Source organism: Colossoma macropomum, unplaced genomic scaffold (assembly GCF_904425465.1).
Source record: "Colossoma macropomum unplaced genomic scaffold, Colossoma_macropomum, whole genome shotgun sequence".
Lineage (NCBI taxonomy): Eukaryota > Metazoa > Chordata > Actinopteri > Characiformes > Serrasalmidae > Colossoma > Colossoma macropomum.
The window spans coordinates 33,705,738-33,718,414 of NW_023494806.1; the positions used below are offsets into that span (position 1 = coordinate 33,705,738).

The 12,677-nt window shown below is 42.2% G+C and overlaps 1 protein-coding gene across 1 annotated transcript in view; it reads left to right on the top strand.

The window, feature by feature from the left end:
* The window catches only part of ppp3cca (protein phosphatase 3, catalytic subunit, gamma isozyme, a), a 61,479-nt gene that overhangs the window by 35,707 nt on the left and 13,095 nt on the right, over positions 1-12,677 (top strand). Inside the window, 8 exon segments of the mRNA XM_036597849.1 lie at positions 2,302-2,447; positions 3,232-3,371; positions 4,991-5,068; positions 5,330-5,393; positions 5,395-5,425; positions 6,498-6,623; positions 8,879-8,956; positions 12,402-12,486. Of these exon segments, the coding sequence (XP_036453742.1) occupies positions 2,302-2,447; positions 3,232-3,371; positions 4,991-5,068; positions 5,330-5,393; positions 5,395-5,425; positions 6,498-6,623; positions 8,879-8,956; positions 12,402-12,486 (748 nt within the window).

A 12,677-nucleotide genomic window follows, 5' to 3' on the forward strand; every position in this document is an offset into this window, starting at 1 on the left:
TTTAGAAGTGCTCTCATTGTGTGTTCAATGGGCATGTATAAATAAAGCTTGGTGAATGGATCGGAGGCCTATTGCGGGAGCTTCTAAAAGCGAGGCTGATAATGAGGAAGTTGAGCACAGACACTACAGCAATAATAAGCTTAATAAGCTCCTGAAAGAGTGTACACACAACCGATAATGAGTACTAATTAGGCTCGTCTGAACTGAATAGCGACCCTGCTCTTAGCGCCTGTGTCTTGTTCGAAGTTGCCAGTCCAGTTCATCCCAAAGGTTTTGGATTGGGTTTAGGTCAGGGCTCTGTGCAGGCTGGTCAAGTGCAGCCACAACACACAAGACAAACCATTTCTTTATGGACACTCTAGAATGTCACTGTATGCTTTAGAAACTTTCCCATCACTGGAACTAAGGGGTCCAAGCCTCATTATTCCTCCTCCACCAAACTTTACACTTGCCACTATGCATTCAGGTTGCATTCTCACATCATCTGTCAGACCCAGATTTACCTGACTGCCAGTGGGCAGTTGCTTTGAACTATACTTTTTACATGCTACAAAGTCTGTTTGGTGTCATCGCCACTCAGTAGGGTCACCCAGATGTACCACTTGAGCTGTGGGGACAGGAGAGAGGTCGCTTTAGATTAGGGCTGTCACAGTTAGTCTTAGTACTTAAAATTGATTTCACTGCTTGGATGTCCTATCCTCCTCTGGTTCAGCTTGCCAAAAGCATGATGGGACATTTGAGAACCTTTACAGACATAGCAGCAATGTGGAAGGAGTCTTGCTCATAGAAGACTGGATGCTGTGAGACTTGAATGGAATGGCAGGTTAGGTCGGTAAAAGGTGGAAAGGCTAACTTGGGCTTTACCGGGGGCAAATGAGAACCTTCATTTCTGTCTATACAATCCAGCATACCTTTCCCCTTGTACAAGATTTTTGGATTTCGGTAGCTGCTTTTCCTCAAAGCAGGAAGTAGTGGTCTCCAAAGACACGTCCTTCAGATCCACACTTAGAAATGCACGTTTTCCTGTCAGCATTGCTGGTGCACCTTGTCAACTTCATCATCAGAAAATAGATCCTGTGATTCACCCAGCAAGCTTCAGTGTCCTCTATAATTTACGGACCAGATGTTGCCCCCAACAGCGGGTCTAAACAGACATACACTACACTACAAAAGTATGTGGACACCCAAACATCACATCCATATCCATACATGCCATCGATGCTCAGTGAAAAGACTTGACTTGTGGTCGCCATTCCAAAGTTCTGGATTGGGTTGAGGCCAGGGCTCTGTGTGGGTCAATCAAGCTCTGTTACACCAAACTTGGCAAGCCATTTGTTTATGGACCTCGTTCCCTGGAATGTCATTATATGCTTTACAGGATTTCCCTTCACTGTTACTAAAGGGGCCAAACCGTAAAAAACCGTCCCATTATTCCACCTCCACCAAACTTTACAGTTGTCATTGTGGATTCTAGCAGCTTTATGCTGGCATCTCCAAAACCCAGATTTATCCAACTGCCAGATGGTGATGTGTGATTTGTCACTCCAGAGAATGCAGATCCACTGCTCCAGAGTCCAGTGGTGGTATATTTTGTACCACTCTAGCCGAAGCTTGGCATTGTACATTGTGATCCTAGGCTTGTGTGGCACTGCTTGGCAATTAAAAATGCAATCCATGATGCTTCCAGTGAACAGTTCTTGGCTGATGTAGCTTCCAAAGTTTGGAATGGAGGCCTTGTTTGTGGGCTTGTGTGGTCTACTACTTAAATACTCCTAGGTATATAACACTTATTATGAAATGACCAAGGAGCTCCAGCAGGGTGAACTGGATTGTCGGAAAGGTGTCCACATGTTTGTCCATGTACTGTACTAACTTGGTTTGCTGACCTACGTCAGAGTCTTGTGCCAGAGCCAGTTCAGTGATGCGGCCTAAGCCACACAACACACCTAGTGGGAAGGAGGGCCCAGTAAGCAGCTGCTGATTGAGACACTGTGTCAACTATTAAACATGAGGGAGGATCATGTTAAAACCAGAGCTTTGAAAAACTACATGGAGCTGTGCCACCATAGTGAGAAATGGAAATGAATGCTTAAGTGAGAACCAATGGTTTAAATAAGACCTACTATAAGAACACCTAATGTTTCTGTACTACATCACCAGATAATCATAAATTTCAGCATTTACCTTACATTTAGAGAGAGAGCATGCAGCACTTCATGACCTTGCTTTATGTAACCTCTCAAGTCTCCCTCTTTTCGAGCCTTTCAACCCTCTTCTGGCCTCTTGCTTTTGTTTTGACAGGTAAAATAAAGTACTCGGAGCGGGTGTATGACGCATGTATGGAGGCGTTTGACTGTTTGCCTCTCGCTGCTCTCCTCAACCAACAGTTCCTCTGCGTCCACGGAGGCCTCTCACCAGAAATCAACTGCTTAGATGACATTAGGAAAGTAAGTAGCAGTCTGACTGCCTTTGCCCTTGTTAAAGATGCACTCTCGAATGATAGTGCTAACCCTGACACTTTATTTACTGTAAATCTAAAGGAAAAACCTTGAAAATGTGTTGCTACCTTGGAACTCTAAAAGCAAGTTGAAGTCTTCACCTTTTGAAGGTAGACACGGAAGCCAACTGATGTAACTGCAATCAGGTTCACTGTATATCCTGAAGCATGGAATTAAAGGTTGCCGTTGGTCAAAGAATTTGATGCATTTTCTCTCAGTATTCATTTACGAATTCCACCAATTTTTCAAATTGTCTGCATAATTCAGTGGCTGAGCTTAGAGTCATTCTGAGTGGTTCGATGTGAAATTTTTCAATGTAGAGAAACAGAAACTGGTGATTTCTTTACAGTGGTGTTGATGGGAACCAAGGGTCATGATGTCTGCCACGCAAATGCAGCCATTTTATTTACTATCCAAAACCACCAGTGAACCTACACGTGTCTTATGAGTTTTATATGGAAACTCAAACTCTTAATATAATAAGAATCTGTGAGGTTCCTTTTTAGAGGGCGTCTGGTTCCTATCACCACCACTGTCAGCAATTCTGACTAATTTTGGGAAACTGGTGAGTCCTCTCACAATGTTCAAAAGGCTGATTTGTTGCTGTTATGAAAACTAATAGATTCAGGCTTGGACTGCACTGTTAGAGTCTACATTCCATTTTACGTGCCAGAATTGACAGGATTCTCTTTGTCTGTCTGCCCATCGCTCTCTTTTCTCTTTCTGTCTGTAGTTAGACAGATTTAAAGAGCCTCCAGCTTTCGGCCCGATGTGCGACCTGATCTGGGCAGACCCAGGCGAGGACTACGGCAGCGAGAAGACGTCAGAGTTCTTTAACCACAACTCTGTCCGAGGCTGCTCCTACTTCTTCAGGTGCTGACCTTCTCCTGCTATTACTCGTCCTCAGCCCCGGTCCTAAGGGAACCCTGCACTCCAGAGTTGAATGTTTTGCTTCCTCTGACCCACCTGATTCAACTTCAGTCAATCAACTAATTAGCAAACCCTTCGTAAGTGTGGTAGAGCAAGGAACATGCTAAACCGTGCAGGATAATGGGTCCCTGCGGCCCAAAAATTGCCCATTGACTTTTACAGAATATTGACTCTTCAATTGCTGGGTCAGGGGCGCGTGTAATTAGTCCTGACTTCCCTGAATCATCCTGCATATGTGAAAAGGCTGACCATTTGAACTGAGATGCACCTACAAAGCATCTTGGCCAAAAATGGTTAAATGTGGCCAAAAAAAAAAAGAAGATTAAATAGGCCCACAGTGAAGTGGAAAATTCTAACACTTAACAAATTACTTGAATGTTAATGAAAACATTAAACATGAAAGCGATTAAAAAATTTCTTTCAGTCTTGGTCAAACATTCAGAGCAGCAGCAGATCAACAGTGGTGGGGGGGGGCTTGGAACTGTTTCATCGTTGGAATGAGGAACATTAGATAAGCGATTTATGATCTCTGTGTATGCCAAGTATTGAAAGAATACAACACCAAAGAGCTTCTCCACTACAGGTTTGTTAACACTTGAAAACACAATATTCTGCTTGATACGCAGAATAAAACAAAACAAGAGAAGCAAAATTGAAAGCCCCCCACCATCTCTAAAAGCCCAACACCATCTCTAGCCACAAGTTTTGGCAAAAATAGTGCACGGTTTATGTAAAAACATAATGGAATTCACTGCCCTGGATGACCAACCATTCTCTTTTATTGAGGATGTTGAATTTTGTTTAGTACTTTTATTCCAAAGCATAAATAAAATGACAAATTAAAAAAATAAATAAATAAATAAATGTTCAGTTTTTGGACAGTATGTCTTCCGGTTTCGGCCAGGGGTTTTCATTCAATTTTAACTTAGGACTTTTACTGTAGGAAAGTTTAGCATTTTATTTGCAGGCTGAGAAAGATAAGCTTAAAGGTAAGGTCAGCTTTGTCCAGGATGCGGTCAGATGCCGTTTTACCGTAAGAGCTCAGTGTGTGTTCTCCAACTCTACAGTGTTATGATTGCATACAGAGTCATTAAGTCATTCAACCTTGGTGTGGAAATCTCTGATTTGGGCTGCCTCCTGGAAACACAGACCTGTTTCGCACACAAAACGTGTGTGTGTGTGTGTGCGTGACTGGACTCTCTGCTTGTCCAGCTGGCCTTGGTTTGTGCCACGCTAACTGAATGCTAACTAAATGCAGGTGTTGTAATTGCCTGAGCGGTCTCTATGGAGAGGTGGGATTGGGTTCGAGCAAAAGCTCACAAAACCACTAGTGACCACTTTGAAGGGCCTTCTGCAGTGAGCATCTTAGCCTTGTGGCTGCCAGAAAAGGCTTATAAATCCCTTCTAGCCTCATAGGTATTTGGTCTAACCCAACCTAGGAGAGATCCTGAACTGTTTTAGACGAGTTTTAATTGTAGAAATGACCACCTGCTGTATGCAAACAGCTCCGTCTTTACTGCTCTATGGCAACATGTTTCTCTTTTTCTTTATTTATCTTCCAGTTATCCTGCTGTCTGCGACTTTTTGACAAATAACAACCTACTGTCTGTAATAAGAGCACACGAAGCCCAGGATGCAGGGTAAGCAGCTGTTCTCTGTGGATGTGATCCAGTCGTTTCGTTTTAATATTTACATTGTTCTCTGTGTCTTTTTTTAGCTCCTTGTGTAGCTTCTTCAGTCTCATGATGTACAAACAGTTTATTTTGGGAACACTGCATTCTGACTTCCCCATCCACAAGTTTACTTTTTATACAGTTCAGTGTGAGAGCGTGCAAGGCCCGGGTGTGACGCGTCAGCCCCTGATGTGCCTCTCAAATGGTCCACTTGTTCCCCTTTTGCAGGTACAGGATGTACAGGAAAAGCCAGACGACGGGCTTCCCCTCGTTAATCACCATTTTCTCAGCCCCCTAATTACCTAGACGTGTACAACAACAAAGGTAGGCACCACTGAGCCCCGTGCTCACAACCACTACCTTGTCTATGGTGAGCTAGTAACCGTTGGAACGTTTAAGTTATCAGACGTCCATGTTCAAACAGCTGTAGTGGTCTCAGTAATTTTGTGTTTTTGTTGTATTTATCCATTTTTATAGTGATACTTTTGAGAAAAATCTAATTTACATAATTTTCAGGAGGGGCAGCAGAATGGCACTGGGCAGAATGTAGAAAGCAAATGTTAACATAAAAGCAAAGCCAAATCCCAGGCATTTTAGGCAATTTAGAAATCCCGACTGGACACATTTTTTTAGATCCCGAAAAGAGGACGTGTCCTGGACAACAGGAACATATGGTCGCCCTTCCAAGACGTTTTTTTTTTTTCCAGCTTCTCCCCAGTTTAGATGTGTCCAGTCCACTCACTAGTTAGGACTCCCCCAGTCGCACGATACCGGTAGTGCTAGGAGGGCGAAGGCTAGCACAGTCTAACTCTGAGACCTGGGAAGTGCCACTGCATCTTTTTGAGCTGCCGCTAATGACAGCAGACTAGCATAGCGCTGAGTGACTGGGGGGAGACGGGGGGCATCCTACCTAAAACTAGCATTATATGTTATTTGTTGTGTTATGTAATATTCTGTAATGCAATTTGGTTTGACGCAATTCATGATTTTGTGTCCCTTTTATTGTTCTTTTACTGCAATAACCAGCATGCATTACTCAAATATGTCATACAGCCCTTAGGAAACCCACCCATACAAATGGGTGTGGTGTTAGGCTTCCTTGCAGTAATGTTAGCTATCTGGCTTAGCTAACTTTCACAAAGCATTAGCCCTCCCCAAAGCGCTTGGTGTTTTCCCACCACCTTCAAGATACATCATCAGAAGGTGTTTTGCTTGTCTTTAATCTGAAATATCTCACTCTTGGTGACATTGTGGCATAACTGTAAAAGGCAAGTAGGCATGTTTTCAACAGATAGAGTGATGGTTACATTTTAATCCCTTAAATTTAGTGTAAGCATTAAAAACATGAAATTTTAGGCATTTTATTTCATCGGCTGTCTTTGCTTTTTCTCCACAGCCGCCGTGTTGAAGTATGAAAACAACGTCATGAACATCAGACAGTTCAACTGTTCCCCCCATCCGTACTGGCTGCCCAACTTCATGGACGTGTTTACGTGGTCCTTGCCTTTTGTCGGAGAGAAAGGTATTTGTGCTACCTCAGAGCAGAAGCATCTACCGCAGTCTTCTGGGGCGACGGAGAACGAGGAAATGGGGGTCAGGCTGTTGGCCAGCCTTGGCGTCCGCACTGACCTTGAACGAGGCAGTCTGCCATGTCTCGTCACGACTGCCCGTTGGACAGAATGGAGCTGCTTTCAGCCTGATGTGACTGTGCTGAATAGCATGTGCTTTGAACATACAGGCTCCAAGCTTTCGGCTTTCAGACTGGTCTTTATTAAGGCAACTAGGTCAGGTGCTCTTGCGCAAGTCAATACCGTAAATCCTGCTCCTGGGGACCCGCTGTCCTGCCACAGCTTCAGCTGTTCTGTGCCTCAGCACACCTGATCCAGCTTCATCAGCTGATTATCAAGTCAAGTAGTCTTTGTACATCCTTGTATCCACTCATTTCACCCTGTTCTTCGGTGGTCAGGACCCCCACAGGACCCCCACACATCAGGTATTATTTGGGTGGTGGATCATTCTCAGCAGTGCAGTGACACTGACGTGGTGGTGGTGTGTTAGTGTGTGTTATGCTGGTGCGAGTGGATCAGACACAGCAGTGCTGCTGGAGTTTTTAAACACCTCAGTGTCACTGCTGGACTGGGAAAAAATATCCAGCCAACAGCGTCCTGTGGGCAGCATCCTGTGACCACAGATGAAGGACTAAAGGATGACCAACATAAACTGTGCAGCAGCAGATGAGCTCCAGCAGCACTGCTGTGTCTGATCCACTCATACCAGCACAACACAGACTAACACACCCACCACCACGTCAGTGTCACTGCAGTGCTGAGAATGATCCACCACCCAAATAATACCTGTTCTGTGGGGGTCCTGACCGTTGAAGAACAGGGTAACAAAGTATGCTGAGAAACAGATGGACTACAGTCTGTAACTGTAGAACTACAGAGTGCTCCTGTGTGGTCAGTGGAGCTGATAAAATGGACAGTGAGTGTAGATACAAGGAGTTGTTCCTAATAAAGTGCTCAGTGAGTGTATATACACAAACTATATGGTCAAAAGTAAGTGGACACTGCCCTTATTTATGGAATTAAAGTGTTTCAGCCACCCCCAGGCAACATTCGGACTGCCTGTCAGCAGCTTCATGAAATGGGTTTCCACAGCTGAGCAGCTGTGCACAAGGCTAAGATCACTATATGCAATGCCAAATGTCGGCTGCAGGGGTGTAAAGCATGGCAGTGGACACATGTTCTCTAAATCATGCTTCACTGTCTGGCAGTCTGATGGATGAATATGGGTTTAGCGGGTGCCAGCAGAACGATACCTGTCAGAATGCGTAGTGCCAACACTGAAGTTTGGTGGAGGAGGGATAATAGTCTGGGGCTGTTTTTCAGGGTTTGGGCCCTTTAGTCCCAGTGAAAGCTAATGTTAATGCTACAGCACACAAAGAGAAATTAGACAGTTATATGTTTCCAACTTTGCGGCAACAGTTTGGGGAAACAGCAGTTAAAGATTAAAGAGTTTAGTATTGTTTAGTAATGGTAAAAGGGTGTGTGATCAGTCAGTGGTGTATGTTGGTAAGAGTCTAGATTAGTCCAGTTGGATGCTGGGCTCCATCCGCCTCGTGGCAGAAGCTGTTGCAGAGTCTGGAAGTGGTGGAATGGATGCTCTGGTACCTTCTGCCAGATGGCAGGAGGGTGAAGAGTCCATAAGAAGGGTGAGAAGGGTCGTCCACAGTGTTGGTGGCATTGCGGATGAAGCTTTTGTGGTGTCGATGATGAGTAAAGACACCTTGATGATGTTCTCAGCTGTCTTCACAATCTGCTGTAGGGTCCTGTGGTGCGAGACAGTGCGGTCCCCATACCAGGCAGTGAGACCGCTGGTCAGGAGGCTAGAATGTAGTGAGGATAGAAGGGCGGCTGTTTGCCCTTCAAACCCTTCATGAGCTGGATCAGGTGTGTTGAGGCAGGAAATGGTTGAAACTGTGCTGTAAAGTGTGGAGATGTCCTTTAAAGTGTGCAGCAGTGATGAGTCATTTGCAGAGTCACAGGCCAAAGAAATAATACACAGTAAGGCTTTGAATGCGCAATTGGATCACATACATTTTATTATATGTTATAAAGCATATCATCACTGTCATGTCAAAACCTAGTGTCATTTTTACACCATTTGATAACGGCAGCTGTTTTTAACATTGTGTGGATATTTCATGATCAGTAGAAATGACCTTGCCGGCTGTGGGAATTGACTGCTGTCTGGATGATCTGATTGCGTTCACAGTGACGGAGATGCTGGTAAACGTGCTCAACATCTGCTCTGATGACGAACTCATGTCCGAGGGAGATGACCTGTGTGAAGGTACTGGAGACACACAAACACACCTTTTAACACCCATATTTCCTGGTTAAACACTGAGCATAAAAAGTTTGTGGCCTTCTTTTGAAACTTTCTGAGTATGATTTTTAACTGTAACAAAGAAGTAAGAATATCTGCAGTTTGGTTAGCGTAAAGCAGCTGTGTGCTAAAATTTGGAGTGTATTTAGCTTCAGCACTTAGCTTCATGTTCGTCAAAGTGTCTTCCTGTAGGTCCTTTGTGGAAGGATTATAGAAGTCATTAGTGTCATAGCTGATCTTGGATTAGTGTTTACTTATTATATCCTGATGAATGTATGTGTATGTGTGGGACAAAGTTGATCCTAGATCAGAGATAGTCTAATGCTTAGGGCTGCACAGTGTATTGCTGGCTGATATATTGTTTGCTGCTAAATGAGAAAATCTAATTATTATTATTTAGTATTAGTGGTGGGCATTTCTCTTCTGTCCATCTTAGTCAAATGGAGCATATCGGAGAATAACACAATTTCTACAGAGTTTAATTGAGTGTTTACTTTCCGGTGCAAATAGCGTGGGATTAATATAACCTGGAACATTACTGCAGTTTGTTTATATATAGCATGGGAATAATATAACCTGGGAATATTTCTACTTTTGTTTTATAATATGGGATTAATATAACCTTAGATTATTTCTGTAGTTTGTTTTGTAGCACAAGATTAATATAATTTGGAGTTATTTATTCAGTTTGTTATATGGCCCAGGATTAATATAACCAAGTGTTGATTTTATGGCTAGTTTTATTTCCTGAGATTAATATAATGTTGGGTTCATTTAAAAGCATGTGGTTAATAGAATCTGGGGCTATTTCTGCAATTTGTTATATAGCTTTGGGTTAATATAATTTGGGGTTATTTCGACGGTTGTTTTGATAGTTTGAGATTAATACAATCTGGGGTTATTTCCATGGTTCTTTTTATTGTTTGGGATTAACATAATCTGGTGTTATTTGTACAGTTTCTTAGCATGGAAATAATATAAACTGGGGCTATTTCTAAAGCAAGTAATTAAAATAATCTGGTGGTTAAAATAATCTTGTATTATAGCACAGGTTAAATATAACTTGGTGTTATTTCTACAGTTTGTTTTAAAACATAGGATTAATATAATCTATTTAACAGTGTGGCAGTAATGTAACCTGGGGTTATTTCTACAATTCGTTTTAAATCATGGGATTAATAAAACCAAGGTTATTTCTAAGGTTCATTTTATAGCATGGGATTAATGTAACATGGGGTTATTTTTATGATTTGTTTTATAGCAGGGGATTAATATAACCTGAGGTTATTTCTACTGTATTATAGTACAGTATTAGTATAACCTGAGGTTATTTCTACGGTTAGTTTAACAATGTGAGATTACTAAAACCAGGGATATTGCTATGGTTTGTTTAAAAGCACAGGATGACTATAACTTGGGAATATTTCTGAGGTTTGATTTATAGCACAGGATAACAAAATCTAGGGTTATTTCAACAGTTCATTATACGGTAGACGAAAGCCATGAGGTATGTATTATCGGTATCGGTGATCGTCCGTACCAATGCACGCAGGCACGTATTTCTACAGTGTGTGGACTCCAGGCATATGGGCTGGACGAGTGGAGTGTTTCTCATTAAGAAAGAAGGCAGCTCATCAGTACAGATGCCACGGCCCGTCAGAAGCGTCAGACTGTCATTAAATCTGCTTCAGTTCCTTTTTCCCTGGAGACCTGCAACTCGTACTGCATCGCCGGCTACTGAACACACACACATACACAGAGCGCCATGACAGCCATTTCTGAACAGCCGACTGCACACCACAGTGGAGTTAGATTATAGACACCTCCAGACTTGATCACACTTATTATATATGAGGATGTAAATGTGTGCATATAAAAACACTGTAAAACCATTGAAAATGCTTACGTAAACCTGTTTTTGTACATTAACAATGGCACATTACTCTTGATGTCCCTTCGCTTTAAACAAGAGCCATATTTAACAACTGAAGTGAATCTAGAATATGTTTTATTGGACAAAATAGTTAAAACAGCAATGAGTAACATATAGACAGGTGTCAGTATTGCCTGTTATAACAAACTAGATAAAGGCGAATGCATGAAAGTGCACAGCAGCTTTTCTGAGCCTGGCAAAAACAATGCACAATGTTGTGTTGTGACAGTCGTGTTTCATCCACGACTGTCAGATGCTGCTGGAATTTGGTAAATATTACAGTCATTCATGCTATCAGTGTTAGCTGAGAAGCTATGGAGCCTCTCAGCTTGTAGGCCAAGGCCATGGTGTCACCAGAAGCAGCAAGCCAAGTGAGGCCAACTAGTCTCCATGTTAGGTTAATGGCAAATGGCTAACCCCAAGAGACTGGCTTTTCCTTCCACTCTCTTTCCCCTCTTTAACTCATCGACTCATTACAGTCTGATGTCTACTTCTTCGACAACAAACTGGAATGACTTACCTCAGACTACAACTTGCTATGCCGGAGAAGAGGAAATTAGCGTGTTTTGCGTTATGTGCATTTATCTGTGGCACATCTGTATAATGGTAATGACAGGAATGTCAACCAATATATTGCCCACTACTACTTCTGAGGGTTGTTGTGGGGTCATAGTTTCACAGTTACTCACAGTGTGTGATCGGACAGTGTAGGACTACAACCAAAATACAGTTTAAAATGCTATTACAGTTTAAATTGCTAGTTAACAATATCAAAGCTTGTTCATTTCTAAATGAAGTGACATACTAACCTTTTGTGCACCTGGTAGCATAGCTAGGTAATAAACACATAATATTGATAATGCTGATATGAGTACAATTAGCATAGTTAGCTGCTTGGTTAAGTGCTTAGTGTGTGCAATCACTTTCACTATTGACTTATAATGGCTTATAAAGAATATCATTAGGAGATTTTATGAAAAAATGATTCTTAAAAATACATTGTCAGATTAGCCAACCCCAGTTAAGTTAATACAATGAGAGCCACTGCCCTAAACAACACAGTAGCCCACAAATATATTAGAAAAACCTTTCGTAGTTGAGGCTGCCGTTTATAGAAACAGTAGTAGGGTGCACTAAGTGTTTGTTTCTTGTTTATATTTTGCCCTTAATGACATCACCTCACAAAAAATTAAGGTAATGTTCAGTTGGAGGGGTAAAGAAACTCTTTAGGATAATCCCAGCGTAGTACATTAAATTAAATGTTTGTGCAAGTGGCGCTGTTCATATTCCAAAATAAGTTTTCCTTTAATTTTCAGTGTTTTATAGTGAACATGGGATATTTTTTAGATTAGGTTCACATCATACTGTGAACATGTGAAACCGTAATACACTGTAATATCTAAATGGCCACTCTGGGTGACTGGATACAGTCAGTATAGAGAGTGATGTCCTATTTGTTGTTTGTGTGTCATGCAGGTGGAGCACCAGCAGCACGCAAAGAGGTGATCAGGAATAAGATTCGTGCCATTGGGAAGATGGCCAGAGTGTTCTCCGTGCTCAGGTTGGTCACCGTTTTCTGTTTTCTTACGTAGGACTATAGACGGGTGACAAATGAAAAGAAAAACCTGAATAAATAATTTGAGAAACATAACAAGTGCTTCAAGACAGTTAAGCAGTTAACATCCTGTCATGCTCTGTGGCATGTATAGAAGTGCTGAGCAGGTCCACTTGACTTTGAGTTTGGATTAAGAT